The 18,323-nt window shown below is 44.5% G+C and overlaps 1 protein-coding gene across 1 annotated transcript in view; it reads right to left on the minus strand.

Annotated features, from left to right (window-relative positions):
* CREB3L1 (cAMP responsive element binding protein 3 like 1) overlaps nt 1–18,323 on the minus strand; it is a 127,275-nt gene that overhangs the window by 47,355 nt on the left and 61,597 nt on the right. Inside the window, exon 2 of the mRNA XM_084850402.1 lies at nt 6,142–6,370. Within this exon, the coding sequence (XP_084706528.1) occupies nt 6,142–6,370 (229 nt within the window). The remainder of the gene's footprint in view (nt 1–6,141; nt 6,371–18,323) is intronic.

The raw sequence follows: 18,323 nt of genomic DNA on the forward strand, positions 1-18,323 counted from the left end.
GACTTTTCAACAGATGCAGCCTCACTCCACAGGCTCACTGGAAATTTGAAAGGAAGAGATCAGCTATAAACAGTGGAAAGATGGCTGCCCCCCTGCTGTGCTAGGGACACCAAGAGAACAGGCTTGAGCAATCTCCCCTGGATACTATGTATATGTATAGTCAGATATCTGGAATGTGTGTGTGGTAAACACGATGGACTCGTAACCTATGAGAAAGCCATTGATTCTCAGAGCTGCACAAGGCCACTGAAGAGAGATGAGCTGTCAGGGAAAGCTATTAAATGCACCATCTTCTTTTCTCATTTTGCCTTTTATGTTTCTCCATCCTATTGAACTACAGAACCACAGTCGGTTCACTATTGCTCAGAGCCATAATTCCACCCCCACCCCACCCTGAAGAAATGCACTCCCACTCATCCAGTTTTACTGGTGGCCTCCACCTTCCTGCTCAACTTTGGCTTGGGGAAGTTTGTAATGAGCCATGGAGAAAGCAGATAAGCAAGGAGGTTATGCATTCAGTTCTGGAACTCCTGTGCCAGGAGGAATGGAAATATGCACAAGCTGTACCTGAGCACAAGCCACATGATGCAATAAGATTGCAATCATATATACTAATAGCAATCTCAATTATCTGAGTACTAGTACTTCGGTATAATGGTACCATCCATGCAGAAGAGGGAGGCATCAGCAGCCCTGGAGGAACCTCAAAGTTTTCAGAAGTTCAAAAAATGTTTAGAAAAAATTCATAGGTGGGGGGTTGGGGGGGTTGGGATGGAATGGCGTATCCTGGAAGGGGGCAGGATTCCAGCCAGCCATGAACAGGATCATGCCACACTGCAACATTTGCCTGACATCTTACTAAAATATAAACCACATGGATCTGGGGATCGTTGGAGTTCCTTGCCCTCCAGGCATGACTGAATGCAATCCCTCACCTGTAGCCTGAAGTGGTACAGTCCAGGAACAGGTTTACCATGTGACTAGCTATTTCTCAAGATCAGACTCACCCCTACAATGAAAAAGGAATGACCTATAAAAAATGGGCCATTTCTTTGCCTCCGCTCTTCTTGGAGTTTGGTATCATTCTGCCTGGACAATCCCTGACCACAGCAGGAAAACCTATTCCTTGCTTTTGCAAAAAGGAAGGTCTTTCTTCTCTTTTACATACTGAATCTGTGCCATCCTCTTTTCAGGCTGACTGTTGTCCTTCAACTGCTGGAACACCCACACAGTCCCACAAATTACAGGATCCTCTGCTGGGATTGCTCTAAAAATATCCTGTCATCATAAATTATCCTAAAATGAATTGTTTTAAAAATAGGCTTTGAAATGACTGTTCCTCTCCGTCTCCTGCGGAGAGATCTGCTGGTAAGAAAGAAAGCCACTTAGCCTTCCACACACGCCAGTAAGCACTGGCTGCAGGCAGCGGCTTCCACTCCGTCTACGCCCAAGCCAAAAGTGCCAGGGAAGGCTCAGAGTTCTGTGCATCCACACCCAGCAACCTCTCAGCTGCTGCCCAGAGCTTGCCAGAGGAAAAAAGAGGGTAAGTTGACACCTTTTATTAGGCCTCCTTCTCAGAGTGGGAATCTGACAGAACTTTTCCAGGCAGGTAGCAGAAGGTTAGGCCTTAATGCAGTGGAGGCTGGTGGCTTCAATGTCAGTAGGGTGGTGAACCCACTCCAGGTTTCAGTCAGAACAAGTCAGAACTCTAAAGGAGCTACTGAAGCTGTGAAGCACCTTGTGAAGCACCCTGGAGAGCTCCTTTAGAAGTTCTGACTGGTCCTGACTGAAACCTGGAGCAGATTCACCGCCCCACTGACAGTGGAGCCACTGGCCTCCACTGCCTTAATGCCAGGAGAGGGGCTTTGATTCCTGGAGCAGACTTGTACTCTGCTGCTCTAGACCTGAAAAAGGGTGGAAACTGCAGGGAAGCAGATTTCAGCCAAATATAAAGAAATGCTTCCTAACAGTAAGAGCTGTTCAGCAGTAGCATGGTCTGCCTCCAGAAATAGCGGGCTGTCCTTCACTGGAGGTATTTACGTAGAGGCTGGATGGCCATCTCTCAAGGATGCTCAAGCTGCATCCTGCATTGTAGATCCTCCATTGAGCAGGGGTTTGGACTTGATGACCTCCCAGGTCCTCTCCACCTCTAACATACTATGCTTCTACTGCTACCACATGATCTGTAGTCAGGAGCTGTGTGAATACTGTGATCCCACAAAAGCACACAATGTGATCTACATGGCCTCAGAATTCATCTTCATGTGAATCTCAACTTTCTTACTTTTTCTTTCTCTTTTTAAAAGTTAAAGCAAGTTTCCAGCTCTTATGGTTGTGAAGATATGTCTGAGAATGGATGATCAATGCCTGGTGGAACCTCAGAAGCCAGAAGGGCTGCTGATTAATATTTCCTGACACCAGAGGCAGGGCTTCAGCCCCTGGAATAGCTGCTTGCCCCTTTCAGTTATTAGAAGAAGCAGAATAAATAATGCAAATGAAGAGGACATTTTGCAGTTGTGTTTCATTTGCATGATGCATACAGATCACAGAATTCTATTTTTCTTGACACAGAATTGGGGGTGGGGATGTCACAGAGAACACAAACAGCCCTGCCTATAGCTCAAGGGGAGTATGTTGCCCAGAATGTTCCTAAAGCTTAATTTGAGCAGAAACTCACTGGAAAGCAGCCCCATTTTCTATAGGAAGAGAGTTGTCTGCGCCTCCTTGAGCTTGCAAAGAGGCAGACTGGTCAGTCAGAACTCTGTGTCTGTGTAGGCATGGGTGAGCTTACACAGGAACATAGGAAGCTGCCATAATGAGTCAGACCCTGGGTCCATCTAGCCCAGTATTGTTGACACTGACTGGCAGCAATGGCTCTCCAGGGTTTCAGGCAGGAGTTTTTCCAGCCCTACCTGGAGACACTGGGGACTGAACTTCGGATCTTCCACAAGCATGGCATGTGCGGCCTCTCCCTCAGCTTGCATCAGACAGGCTCAGAAACAGGCCAAGCAGTTTCCTCAAAAATCAGAAATAGCTAGGGATGTATGATGAATTCGTCTCCGTTTGTTTTTTTATCAGGATTTACCCAGTTTGCACCTCCCAGACTGAACACAGACTTGAATGCAATCTGTGGTCCAAGTCCATACATTTCCGAGCTTGCCATGTGATTTGTGGGCCTAAACAATGCATTCGGCAGAATGCATACATTTGAAAACGCACATGAAAAAATGTGTACTTTTAAAAAATATGCACAAACACTCTTTAATCAATGGGAGAAGAATCGTACCTTTCAGAAAATACGCATGAAAATATGCGCAAATTTGCATGCAAAAAGAAAAGAAAAAGATTGCAATCTGATATGGATAAGAGACAAAGCAAGCGTCAAGGTGGCATTTGGAGAACGTCGATGAGTTTGAGTTTTGCTTGCACGCATAGCCCTAGAAACGGCTCAGCTTGTTTCCCAAGCCAAGCCAATTTCTGGAGAGACCTGCCTCTTCCAATTACAGTATAACTTGGAAAACCTCAGGTCCAACAGAGCCTCTCCTCTGAGAATGCTAGCAGGGTGCCAGAGAGGAAAGGGAGGGGGACAAATCCTCCCTCCCTCCTTTCCTCTTTTTGTATCACAGTTGGAGCACTGTCACCACTGCTGCTGTCTGATAAATGTGATGTAAGATTGAAGGCAAAAGGAGAAGAGGATGGCAGAGGATGAGATGGCTGGATAGCATCACCGATGCAATGAATATGAACTTGAGCACAATCTGCGAGAGAGCGGAGGACAGGAAGGCCTGGCATGCTATGGTCCGTGGGGTCACGAAGAGTCGGACACGACTTAACGACTGAACAACAACAACAAAAAGGGAAGGGGGAAAGGGGTTGGGGCGCTAAGTGAGTGGAAGGTGGGAGGGGGATTGGAGAGTTGCGTGCAAAATGAGAATTCTTCTCCAGCTTGGATTTCAATCATTAGGGACTTAAGAAGCTGCCTGATGCTGTTCAGGCCCTTGGATCATCTAGCACAGTGCTGTAGCGATGGCCACCAACTTGGACAGCTTTAAAGGGGATAAGACAAATTCATGGAGGGCAATGCTGTCAACGGCTACTAGTCATGCTGGCTGTATATCAGTTCCAGTACCAGGGGCAGTATCTTCTGTGTAGGAGTTGCTGGGGAACATGAGTGGGAGGGTGCTGTTGCACTCATGTCCTGCTTGTGGGCTTCCCATAAGCATCTGGTTGGCCACACTGGGAACAGAATGCTGGACTAAAGAGGCCTTTTGTCCAATCCCGCATGGCTCTTCTTATGTTCTTATGTCTCTACTGACTGACAGCTGCACTACACGGTTTCTGACAGGGGTCTCATCTTTCCCAGACCGACCTGAAGAAGTCAGGGATTGAGCCTGGGACCCTTTGCGCGCAAAACATGTACTCCACCGCTGAGCTATGGCCCTTCTCCATTGAGCACCTGAACCGAGCCCCCATGGGTACAACTGTATATGTGGAGGATTCTATTCCTGATGATGCAGACAGAGTCCTCTGCATGTACACCTGTATGCTCAGGTCTTCAATGAATGTGGCTAAGGAGAGAGTTGGCATCTGCCAGGCATTCATTGACTGCACGATCTGAAAACCTCAACAGAGCACAGTTCGATGAGTCAAACTGTGTTTGACTGGATATTGGTCCCTTTGGGCATATCTAGCTTTAGTTGTATTTTAGACTGGACATTCTAAAGAAGAGCCTAACAAAAATGGCTACATTCCATTAATTTGTCCTCAATATGATTGATCATTCTTTGCCTGCCCAGACATAGGCAGATGATTCTACAAGGTCACTGCCAGCAGATCCTAAAAGCAACAATTATTTTTATTATTTTTCTGCATCTGCTTCCATTTTTTATCATGTTCATATTGGCCACAGTACATGCAGATTTTTCCAAGTTTGGACTGGATGGAGATATAGATAGAGTGAATGAGGAGCAAACCAGGATATATCCGCAAAGGATCTTACTTTTTCAGTATGTATCAGAAGAGAGCAAACTTTGGGCAGCCAGAACTGCCTCAAAATATGGAAACATCTATAGTAGTGAATAATAAGAGGTTAGTGAGAAGTCAGTTTACTGGACAAGATCCAGGGTGGAAATAGCCAGTTATCCCATGAAATGACTGGAAGATAGTAAGTTTTTTCCCCTCAAAACAGTGAGTTAACCGAGTCTTTGCTGTGAATCATGCAGCCAGAATCCCTGTTTAGTCTGTTGTTGTAAACCCCGATGAGGAAAGAGAGGTCACTGTTAAGTCTGGTATACTTTCTTTGTAAATCAGAGCTCTGTTTTTATTTGAAATGGCCTTTGAAATGAAATGAAATGGCCTTCAGCCCTTTTGATTACTGCTCTGAACACTGGACAACAGTAAAGAAGGCAAGCTGAAATTGGCTTTCTTTGGTTTGCTGAATTTTTCAGCATAATCCTATTCATGTTTATTCAAATGTAAGTCCCATTTTGTGTTCAGTTAGGGTTTACTCCCTAGTAAGTATATGTAGGATTGCAGCCTTATTCCCTTACCTAAGTTTCCTTTCCTGGGCTATTCCTTACCTGGTTTTAGTGCAATCACTCAACTTCTCCAGCTTGCTTCTCAGAAGGCAGTGGGCTTCCTGATTATGACCAGGACATGTACGCCTTTCCAGTTTGGCATAATTGAAAGTTTTGTGTTTCCAGTGGATACTTTAATGAACAACTCCGGCTCTGTTATCATTAGATAGATTCAAATCAGTTAAAAGTAAATCAAATTCCTTGCCTGGGGCCAAATTTAACTCTAACCCAGCCTTCCCCAACCTGGTGCCCTCCAGATGTGTTGGACTATATCACTCATCATCCCTGGCCATTGGTTACCATGGGTGGTGCTGATGGGAGTTGTAATACAACACGTTTGGGGTGTACTACATTGGGGAAGGCTGCTCCAGCCCAAGCGTACTGAAACTGGAGGCAAGGGCACTTCCTGTTTGCTAGCCAGAGATCATCTGCTTCCAAGAGCCTGGCCTCTTGGAAGAGAACACACCCCTACTGGCCCTCTCTGAGTCAGCTCCCTCTTCGGTTAACAGGACTACAGGCCTTTATGAAATGTCCGCCTGTGTTTCTGGATCCAGCATGCGCTCACCATTGGCATTCTCTTCCGTCTTGACAGGCATGAGGGGGCTCTGTGGAGCCGAGTCTCCGCTCAAGGAGTAGCTGTGCTCTGCCTGGATGCCAGGAGTAGGAGGATCCAGGTCCATGTCCAGCAAAGGGTTCTTTTCAGCCAGCATGGGGTCGTCAAAGAAGCTGTTGAACAGTTCATTGGAAAAGTCCTCCATATTCTCGGAGAAGTGGTCGAAGCTCTCGGAGAAATGCTGAGAACGGGACAAGTGAAAGAAGAGAGTTAGCATCACCTCCGTGAGAGACTAGAGGGCCTTCCACTGAAACGTATCCCAAGCCAGACACATCAGGAGCCAAATGATTTGGATGAGAAACAACTATATCCATCTTTTATTCTTACTGTTTTCAGAGCTACAGTATGCTGTTATTTTTTTTAGAAAACGAACAGGCCAAAATCCACAATGATATATATATGCCTGCCTGTCTTTTACACCTTAATTTAACTATCCTAATTTAATGGACTCCTATCCTCTCTGCACTCCTAACTGTCCATCAATCCATCTTTTCCAACAACAATCTTGTATTTTAGTGGTATTAACTACTGTGGACATCAGAATTACTGGTTTGTCAACTGGCGGGGGAACACTTCAGCCTCCCAGGCCACACTGTCAATGACCTTAAGGTGGCCATACTTGAACAAAGGCACTTCAAATGTGAAATTGCTGAACAATTCATCAAGACATTCATCTCTATTACCTGGGATTTGAACAAGGACAAAGAGTTGTGTTTTTTTTTAATCACATCACATGTGATCAGCTCACCAGTGCAATGATGTCTGTGTCATCACCCAACAACATTTTGTGATGGCCACTGTTGGGGTCCCCACAATTATCACCGTCTGTACTTTCTGCATTTCAATTTCCTCTGACCTCACTGTTTACAATTTCTCCCCCCACCACATGTGTATATAAATCTGCCCACTTGATGTTAACCCTTCATGCGTCTGATGAAGTGGACAGTGCCCATGAATGCTTATGCCCTTATAAATGTGTTAATCTGTGTTAATTAAAATTAAAAGCGCCAAAAGATACTTTGTTGTTTTTGCTGCAACAGACTAACACAGCTTACTCCTCTGGTTTACTGCTGTTGGTGTACACACTCCAAAATATCAGGATTTTTGAAATGTTTTCTCTTATGCAGTAACAATGACCAACGACATGCATGCCTACATCATCATCACTACCACCACCACCACCACCAGCAGTGTCAGCAGCATCATTAATAATAACACCCCCTCTCATTAACAGGCCTCTAGGGGAGGGCAGACTTCAGACTTGTGAGATCTACTCTGTTTTTTACTAGAATCTCGAGGTCCACCAACTGGAGCTGGATACAAAATGGTGGCTCAAGGGGCAGACAGAAATCCCATGAGCAATACACTAGGATGACCTGCATACACAACTAGAAATCTACATCTGAGTTACTACAGATAAAGGATTCGGACAGTCTAAACGTTGTTATTGTGAAACAATGGGGAGTTGGAGGCTCTTACTGATCTCTAGCAAATCTCCCAGAGATCTACCCTCTGCCCACCCCTGGTCTAAGTAAGAAGGAAGCACTGTAGCAAAACAGGCAGCTGCTCCCAGTGCCTTCTCTGGGACCTCATAATAAAATGCAGAGTGTCTTCTGGGATTCTGTACTCACACGTGGTCAGACAAAAACACACACATCAGTGATAACAAATTGTTACATAATTGGCTACATAAGCTGAAGACTGAAGAGCTATCATGAATAGTGATGCTGCTGGATTACTATGAACCATACCCTTAAAACAGATGTCATTGTGAGGTACATCCCACAGGACATTTCCACTGATGCACATATTATGATTGCTACAGGAAACTGATGTTCCTTGTAGCAAATCCATAACCTTCAGATATACATACCTCCTTCTATACCCCTATACTTGGTTCTGAAAAAACCCTGACTGGGAAAGGGTTCAAATTCATTTGTGCATGGATGTTAAAAGATGTGCATATACATGTGGGTACGATGCCCACATGTTACATGCTTCCTGCAGGTAGCACTACTAGTATCACACCAATTCATTCATTCATTCATTCATTCTGTTTCTATACCACCCCAGCCGAAGCTCTCTGGGCAGTTCAGAAATGATACCTTCAGCACTCCTAATGCATGGAGCTGTTCTTTAAAAAACTACTCTACCTTCTTTATTGGTTTTACAAAGTCCCACCAGATCATTCCTCTCAGCCCTTAGTGGTTCCTAACCTGTTTCTATCAAGCCTTCCCACAGTGATCTCTTTAGGGTGCAATCCTATGCATGTTTACACAGAAAAATGTCCTACAACTCCCAGCATACCCCAGCCAGCATCTCCATGTTGTCACCACCACATGCCATCTACCTTTCATAGTAACAAACGTTTGAGAGGTTTGCTGTGGTGCAATTTTGTCATAGATGTCTAAAATCCACCCATCTAACTAAGGGTGAAAAACAAAACAAAGGAAAGGAGGAGGAGGTGCAGGGAATGCTGATCAAATTTGCAGATGACACAAAATTGGGTGGGATAGCTAATACTTAGGAAGACAGAAATAAAATTCAAAGTGATCTTGATAGACTGGAGCACTGGGCAGAAAACAACAGAATGAAATGTAATAGGGATAAATGCCAAGTTCTGCACCTAGGAAAAAGAAACCAAATGCACAGTTACAAGATGGGCGATACTTGGCTCAACAATACTACAAGCGAGAAGGATCTTGGAATTGTTGTCGATCACAAGCTAAATATGAGCCAACAATGTGATGTGGCTGCAAAAAAGGCAAATGCTATTTTGGGCTGCGTTAATAGAAGCATACCTTCCAAATCTTGGGAAGTACTAGCTCCCCTCTACTCAGTACTGTTTAGGCCTCACCTGGAGTACTGTGTCTGGTTCTGGGCACCGCATTTTAAGGATGCAGACAAACTGGAGAGGGTTCAGAGGAGGGCAACAAAGATGATCAGGGGACTGGAAACAAAGCCCTATGAAGAGAGACTGAAAGAACTGGGCATGTTTAGCCTTGAGAAGAGAAGAGAAGATTGAGGGGAGATATGACAGCGCTCTTCAAGTACTTGAAAGGTTGTCACAGAGAGGAAGGCCAGGTCCTCTTCTCGATCATTCCAGAGTGCAGGACACGGAATAATAGGCTCAAGTGACAGGAAGCAAGATACCGGCCGAACATCAGGAAAAACCTCCTGACTGTTAGAGCAATACAACAATGGAACCAATGACCTAGGGAGGTGGTGGGCTCTCCCACACTGGAGGCCTTCAAGATGAGGCTGGACAGCCATCTGTCAGGGATGCTCTGACTTGGATTACTGCATTGAGCAGGGGGTTGGACTCGATGGCCTTGTAGGCCCCTTCCAACCCTACTATTCTATGATTCTATGAAACCCTATGCAAAACTAAAGGGAAGCTACAACAAAATTCTGTCCACTGCAGATATTGCCACAGACATAGCATGTCTTCCCATATGCCCCTCAAACAGCAAGATGCAGTCCTGTCCCCTTGGAGATTACATGAACAACTGTTTCTGCCAATTTTTAATAAGAATAAATTTAATCAAAATAAAAGGAAAGGGCTGTGACATTTTAATTTCCTTTAGGATTCCAGAAATCTTTTGAGGGCCTGAGGAGAACATCATGAAGTCACATCATGTCTGTGAACAGTTGGCTTGCTGACAAACCAAAGTTTAAATATGACCTGGTAATGTCAATATGATTGTACCACTAACATCCAGTAAATAATTATAAAACTAACATCCAATAAATAAAAACATTTCCAATTATCCAGCTCCTAATTCCATCTAAAAATGCATGATTCCTGACCTGATTTTTCCATTTGGCACAGTATTATTTGTTGGCAGAGGGCAAAAGGATCCATTGACCAATGATGAAGAACCTAGAATGGGGGAAAAGATTATGGGAATACTTCACACAGTACATTTTCCCTACGCAAAGGTAATCTTCATGCATAAGTATGCCGTACTGCATGAATCTTCTCCTTCCACTGTGAATAGATCAAGGGTGGGGAACCTGTGGCCCTCCAGATGTTGTTGCACTCCAACTCCTATCAGCCCCAGCCAGCATGGCCAGTGGTTGGGGATGATGGGAGTTATTATCCAAAACATCTGAAGGACTATAGGTTCCCCATTCCAGGTGAATGGATTGGGAACTGGTGTTAGACTTATGCCAGCCCCAGCCACAGAGAGAGGGGCTGAGGGACCAATCAAACTAGATTGACCTGTACTATGAGCTGAGGTGTGTTTTGCAAGTGGCATTTTTGGCAGAAAATCTAAATCAGCCATTGATCAAAAGTGACTAGCTGGGATGGGGTAGTTCTTTCAAAGAGAAACGCCAAACGTGTCTCTTTTACACAATCTAGGCTTCTTGATGACCACATTGAATCAGAGTATTGATTCAATACTCTTGAAGAATAGTTTTAATGTTTGAAATACATTAGACAATAGCATTGTCTCCTTGCACCTTTAAGGTCTCCTCCCTCCCCTTTTGTTCCACGTTAGGGCCGTCCCTTCTCTCCATTCCTATTAATTCCATTCCTCCATTTTCATTATCATTGCTATGAGCATATGAAGTTGGCCTAGGGCCAAACTAGATGTGGCTTGGGGGAATCCACAAACAGGATCGCCCACGTTGTTGTTTTAATTACTAACAGCTGGGAGAGGAGCCCAGTTCAAATGTATACCACAATGAGTTCAATGGGACTTTCTATCAGGTAAGTGTGTATAGCAGCGTTCCCTAGCCTGGTGCCCTGCAGATGTTTTGGACAACAATGACCAGCATTCCTGACCATTGGCCATGCTGGCTGGGGCTGATGGGAGTCAAAGTCCAAACCATCTGAAGGGCACCAGTTTGGAGAAGGCTGGCATATATGGTTGCATCCTTAGGAACACAACGCCTTTCTTGTGTAAACAACACTTTTCTTAAGACCAGTCAATGTTCAAAAGACAGTATGTGAGCATTTCAGTTACACTGAACTCTTCCTCGAGCATAGGGTTCCCACCTTTTTAAAAATTGTCCCTCCTTTTAGCCAACAGCCTAACACATAGCAAGGAAAGCTTTCTTGGCAAAAAGATAAGCAGTAAGAAAGCAGTAAGAAAGCTGTCCCACCTATACATGCATACCTGGGCATAAGCCAAATTGAATTGATTTATTATTAAACTTGCATAGGATCAGGCTTCACATTTCTGTGTGTCAGGCTGCTGGCACAGAAGCAGAAACAACACAAAAGATGGCAGCCCTACTCAGTTTAAATGTAAAAAAATATATACTTTTCTGATTGGATTACAATACTGTTGCAGAGCATCAATTCATTGCTGAAAGGTAGCATTCAGTGGGGCAGGGGGAGTGGATATGAGTAGGTATTTAATAAGGTATTTTATACAAAACACCAGTAGGAAAAGATGTGCTTTAGAGTGTGAGGTGCATGCTTTCTAAACTCCATTCTGCTGTGCACTGCTTGCTTTCTAAAATCCAGATTGAGGAGCAATTGTTTTCCTCATCTAGGGTGACAAAATCTCTCAAACCAGACTTGGCACCAGAAAGACTGAGGGAGGAGCTGACCTGGGCACCCCGGATACTACAGAATGTAAGTTCCTGTTTCAATAGAAAGATGTGTTTGTTTTACTCTAGCACACTATCATTATGTAAACATAAGCCAGGCAACGTGAAGGCTGCTTAAAGGAACAGGTATCAGGCCTCATTTATAAGCGATCAGTCCCCAGCCTTGTTCTTTAAAAGGTGGAGACTACTGGAATGGCATTGAAGAGGATTAGTTAGATACTACGTACAGTGACGTAAGAAAAGCTACTACCAGGAATTATTTGTACACCAGTTATTAGCACTGGTGAAAGCTTTCAAAATGCACATAAGGGAATTACACATGAGAATCACAGCATGTAGAATAGCTAATAGAAAATCACCACAAATCCCAAAAGAAACTACAGGGTGAAAACAAAACAAAAAAACCCTTAAGATTGTGAATGAAGTTGGCCCTGGGATGCTTACAAGGAAGGCATATTTGTTCCCATCGTCTAGTACTGAAAATATACTGCCTCTGAACATGGACACCCCATTAGTTTTATCATGGCTAGCTAGCTATCATTTATGCCAAAATGGCCACCCCACTCTTTGACATTTTTGTCATTGTCCTCTTTTGAGAGACATGCCTAGAAGACATTATAAAGGTCTGTCTTGCTCATACAAGGTAACAGGTTGAATCTGGACATGTTGTGTTGTTACAGCAATGTGAACTCTGGCCAGTCAATCCATTATAAACTATACATTTGTTCTGTGAGTAAGTCTTTATTTCCTGAAAGGGAGAAAATTTTTAGATTTGTTAGCAACGCTTGATATACTTTAGAAATCTACTGGCTTTGTATTTGGCTGGATCAAGAACAGAAAAGGTTGACCATCAGATGTAAAATAGGATCCAGGAAAAGAACAAGAGAAAGCAGCAAAGTAAGAAAGGAGGGAGACCAGGCAGCAGTACCCAGTCTGACATGTTGCAGAAGCAAGATTGTACTGCTGCCTATTAGGACAGATGAATCTGTCAGTTTTGCTTTCTCCCAAATTCAGATTTTTTAAAATATCAAGATATTTCTCTCCTGAATATGAAGAACTTAGCAAATTTTGGTAAAGTCTGCATCACTTTTCTTTCTTTCTTTCTTTCTTTCTTTCTTTCTTTCTTTCTTCTGCAATTGGATCCAACTTGGTCAGTCCCATGTGCACAGCTTTTAAGCTGTATGGTAGAGCTGTCCTAGGCCTAGTGGTAAACCTGTGTCTGAGTGTACCATTTCAGAGGGCAGATGGGGATCTCACATGATGGAATGCTCTTCCATACAAACAAACACACTCCTCTCCACATAGAAAACTAGCATGCCAGGGGGAAAGGTTCCAGCCTAGGCTCCCCTCTGACATGCTAGCTTTCTAGGGGAGGGGTATTTTATTCTATGGAGAAGCATTCCATTGTGTGAATCCGCACCTCCAGGCACAGGTTTACTGCCTCAATGAGAACTAAGCCTAAGCAGTGCCGGCCCAAGATATTTTGCCACCTAAAGCAGAGCTAAAATGGTACTCCCCCCTCTCCCACTATGGCCAACACTTCAAAAAGAGTTGCTGAACTATTCAGATACCAATTCCCACCTTCATCTATCATGCCGCCTGCCGCCCGCCGCAGGTCACTTCACCCTCCTGCAGGGCAGGACCGGTCCTGAGCCTAAGATAAATTTTGATGTAAGAGAGGAGTTGAGGGTAGGCAAGTGGAGGAGCTGGTGACCATATCTGAGATGCTGAAAACCAAGAGGTGATAACATCAGGCATGCAGCATCCTAAAGGGCTATCACACAGAAGAGGGCAAAGACTAGTTCTCTGCTGTACCAGAGGGCAGGACTAGATCTAATGGTCTTAAGCTACAGGAGGGCAGATTTTGGTTGAGAAACTTCTTGATGGTAAGAGCAGTTTGACAATGGAACCAATTACCTAGAAGGGGCCCCCATCTCATTACTGGAGGTCTTCAAAGAGAGGCTGGGCAGTCATCTGTTGGAGCCTCTAGCTCTGGATTTCCTGCACTGAGCAGCAGGTTGGACTTAGATGGCCTACAAGACAACACCCAGCTCTATCGTTCTATGATTCTATCCTGCCATGGCATATTATCTTGACCCTTTCACAAGTGCAAATGCTCCCTCACCAGTACATGTCCCTTTTCTCTCTGGGTAAATTCTCATTTACCAGATTAGTACTAAACATGGTATGTCTTAGAATTGTTTTTCTCTCTCTCTCCCAGAGATAAGGGTTTTCTGCGCTTACAGTAATTTATGCTCTGGGATTAGGGATAATTATGGTTATTACCAAAGATTGCAAGAGGAGCAGACACCCCTAAAGAAGAAAGTGCTCCTAGAACACTCCAGATTTGGAAAATGTGATTTAATTTCAGACAAAGCAACAGATTCAGGAGTGAATCATAGTTTATACCTTCAGGGGGTGAATCAAGAGTTGAACAGAGTTGAAAGACAGTCAGCAACACCCCCTGGCAAGATCAGAAGCTCTTGACTTGCTCTTCTTTCAGGCTTGTTATCTCTGGTGGATGGAGTTTGCACTTCCACACAAAAACACAGCGACCTGTCAGTGACCCAGAATAATTTGCAAGGGTGTGAGTCTGAGGGGATCTCTACACCTCAAGTTTATTGTGCATTCATGGTTGTTCACTCACTGAATTGTGCGGGTCCATTACATGACGTTGTCATTGTCCAGTCATTATTCCACCATTTCCTCCCAGCTATCCCATGTTTTCCTCAAACGGAAAAAAATTGGTATTTTTCCAGATACACGCAAATGAAGCACCATGTCCTCCCTGTGTATTTCTCCCCTAGCATGAATGAAGTCCTAATTGTGGTTGTTGGGGGCGTGGTCATGATGTCGAAGGTGGTGACGAAGGTCTGATGGGCGTTCAGCCTTCCTGCGCCTGAGCCATTTTGGCTCCTTGCCATTATCAGCCTGCCTGTTCAAAACAGAGTGGCAGAGCGGCAGCGCATGGGGGGGGGGGCGGCCGAGCAGAGGAGCAGCAAAGGGGCTGAGCGGCAGGGACTGGCCAAAAGCATGGAAGAGGGAGGCGGGGCAGGGAGATCGGTGGGGGGGCTGTCCGCGTGTCAGTCCCCATCCACCAGTAATGTGCAAGGGGAAGGAAAGGGGCAGGAACCCAGGAGCAAGTATCGCTGAACCTGGAGCGTGTGTAATACCTCTTCACGGAAACATAACGCTATGGGAACAGCCATCTACAGAGAAGGAAGCGCATGTAAAGGGAATCAGTTGTGATCCTGCATTTAAAACAGAAATAGAAAGCCCCGTTTTAAATGCAGGATTTTAGGTTGGTGTAGGAATCCCCTGAAGCGCTCTTGAACTCTATACCTTCAACATCAGCTAGATCCCCCCAACACACACACACATCCCCAGACGATGTTGGACTGCAACTCCCATCAGCCATGGCCTGCATAGTTAATGGCAAAGGAGCTGCAGTCCAACAACATCTCTGGAGGGCCACAAGTTGCTCACCCCTGATTTACCATCTAGCCTGATGAAAAGTTCTGGAGAACGCGAAAACTTGCACAGTATTTTGTGACCTGTGGGGTTGACCTAATAAAGGTATTGCCCTAATACAGATTTTGGGTTTTTTTCTTTCAGCCAACACCTTTGCTTTTTGTGCGACTTGGAGAATGCTGAATTTAGCTGTTCAACAGCAGGATCCTACTCTGGAGGAAGAGAATTTTATACCACCTGAAGTTTGGGCTTTATTCACTGAGGGCACTTCCCCTCCAGCTACTAGGTAAAGCTACCCAATTTGGCATTGTCTTTTTTTTTTAACCTAGTACACCATCTAAAATTATCTCCAGCTTTGTTAATTTTTTTTAAAGTGTCTAATTTCTCTCTGCTTCTGCTTTCCATTTAGCAAGGAATGTAAGGACAGAGATAGATCTGGGTAACAGCTGGATTTAATTTTTTCAAAAATGGGGAATCAACCAATATTTCTTTCTTCATCCCAGCAGCCACAGGGTCCATCCTAGGTGCAACCAGAAATCACCCCAGCACCTAGTAAAGCCTCATTCGAATGTTTACAACCTCTTCCCACATTCTATCTTAAATGCAGACTCCATGGCTTCAACATCAGCCAGTGTTTTTTCTCCTCCACCGTCAATTTTGCTTTGTTTCCTACCCAGCTTGATGAAGAGTTCTGGAGAACTCGAAAGCTTACACACTATTTTGTGATCTTTGGGCTGGCCGAATAAAAGTATTGCCCACATAGGGATTCTGGGATTCCTTGTTTGTGAAGATAGAGATGGTGATCTCTGAATAAAACTCAGGCATATTTACTTGGAGACAATCCTTGAATATTCAGTGTATAAACAATTCCACAACTAACCCAGTAGCAGGAACTGGCAAAAGGTGCTGAAAAGGGCAACCAAAATTACCAGGGAGCTGGAGCAACTTCCCTGCAAGGAAAGGCTACATCCTTTGGGGTTGTTTAGAAAGATAGCCTGGGGTGGGGGTGGGGGGATGATAGAGGCTTACAACATTTTGCACAGTACAGAGAAACTGGTTAGGGAGACTTTCTCCCCTCCTTCCCTTGTAATGCTAGAACTTGATGTCATCCAATGACATTTGACTGGCAGTAAATTTAGGACAGAGAAAAGAAAGCACTTCTTCACACAACACATTATTAGTTTATGGAATTCATTACTACAAGATATGGTGGTAGCCCCTACTTGCATGGCTTTAAAATGGATGGAAGATGGGTCTATTGAAGGCTACTAGTCACAAAGAAGTAGATGATGGTGATTATGATGATGATATGAAACCTCCATGCGCAGAGGCTGTTTGCCACTGAATCCTACATAGGAAGCTGCCTTATACCAAGTTAGACCATTCGTCCATCTAGCCCAGTATTGTTGACACTGACTGGCAGTGGCTCTCTAGGCAAGATCTCCTAACCCTACCTGGAAATGCCAGGAATTGAACCTTGGATCTTCGGAATGCATAGCATGTGGTCTACCACTGAGCAACAGTCCCTCCCAAAGTTGCTATTAGAAGCAACAGCAGGAAAGAGCTCTTGCCTACATAATCTCCAACTAGTGGTTTCACGAAATAATCACTGATGACATCTAGGGCGTGCTACAGAGATAATATTAATCAAGTGCTGGTTAGAACTCAACATTTCATAATGGAGAACTTTATGGGCTACATAAAGACTTCAAGAGTTTTGACAGTTCTCTGTTGCACTATGGTACTAAGGAAATCCCATGGAACAAACAAATGTTACTAGGAATAGTGCTTAAGGTGGACACTCACAAGGTTCTCTGTGATGAAGGAGGTGTTAAGTAATAGCACAAAGCCAAGGTGCTACAGTTTCTTCCTGATCCAGAAGAAACTCTCCTAGCTGGTTTTCAAAACCACATGAACGTCCTTAGAACTGAGTGATTTAAAAGCTGAGGAAGAAGGTTTTTGCAGCAAGCTTCATGTAGCAAGAGCCTCACTGTGAATTTTGTCTACAGGTAAAGAGTCCACCAGTTTGAAGCAAGCCAACTGAGAATTTGAGTGACATGTTTTTGTAAAGAAAATTGCTTTCAAATGGGCCCAAAGTCAAAAGTACAGACTCCATATCACAGCCATTAGCCATGCTAGCTGGGGATGCTGGGAAATGTAATCTAACACATCAGAAGGACAACAGGCTGTGGAAGGCAGTCATATATGGTGTTCTCTTCTGTTATCTCCTTCTCACTCTCACCCCCATGTTTGCTTTCACTCTTTCCCCTCCCCCTGCATATTTCACAGCCAAGAATAGCACAAGATGTGTTCCCAAAGCAGTATTACCAATGAGTAGTCAGCATGAGGGCAGCCAAGGTTCACCAGGCCTGTTGTGGGGCCATACCTATTTCCTGACCCAAACTAAAGCTTCTGGATAGCTCAGCTCTTTCCCTACATTTGGAGATAGGAGGGGAGACGCGTACCTCTGGATACCATATGTAGTGCAGGCACCACTCTCTAAAACGTAGGCCGTCTTTCCACAGGAAAATCTGCTCATGTTTAGGCCATCTCATTCCTGAGGCAAGCATGTGAGGCTGTCAAGTCATTGGCTGTGGCACCCACACTCTCCCACTGACAGATGCACGATCAACTGAGTCGTCCAAACATATTTCCACCACATGTTCTCACCATCACACAACATCCCAATCAAGGCCACTGGAATGACACCACCAAAGCCATTGTGGACCTCCGCCTTCAGAGTATACAAGTTGATCTCAGGGGTTATGCTGAAAATACACTAAGATGAACTTTTTCCGCCTCCCCCACCGCCCCGAACACTCTCTGGTGCTTGCGGTGTCCTTTTCCCCGTGAAAAGCCCAGAACGTTTTTTCATTTGGCTCCTGGCTGTGTCCCTCTCTGTCCCTTTCCATATTTCAGGAGAGTTCCCTGCCCCCTTCAGATTCATACAAGTTGTCCCAGTCCTGACATTCCTACACTGAAAATTATTCCAAAAAGCAACCAGCAAAAGGCCAATACTACTGGACGGAAGCCTAAACCCAGAAGATGAAGGCTGCTTGCAAGTCAGAGGTTCTCCTCATGCTGGCCAACTGTGCCAG

This window comes from Heloderma suspectum, chromosome 1 (genome assembly GCF_057233095.1).
Source record: "Heloderma suspectum isolate Gila_16-S chromosome 1, 16-S_ref, whole genome shotgun sequence".
Lineage (NCBI taxonomy): Eukaryota > Metazoa > Chordata > Lepidosauria > Squamata > Helodermatidae > Heloderma > Heloderma suspectum.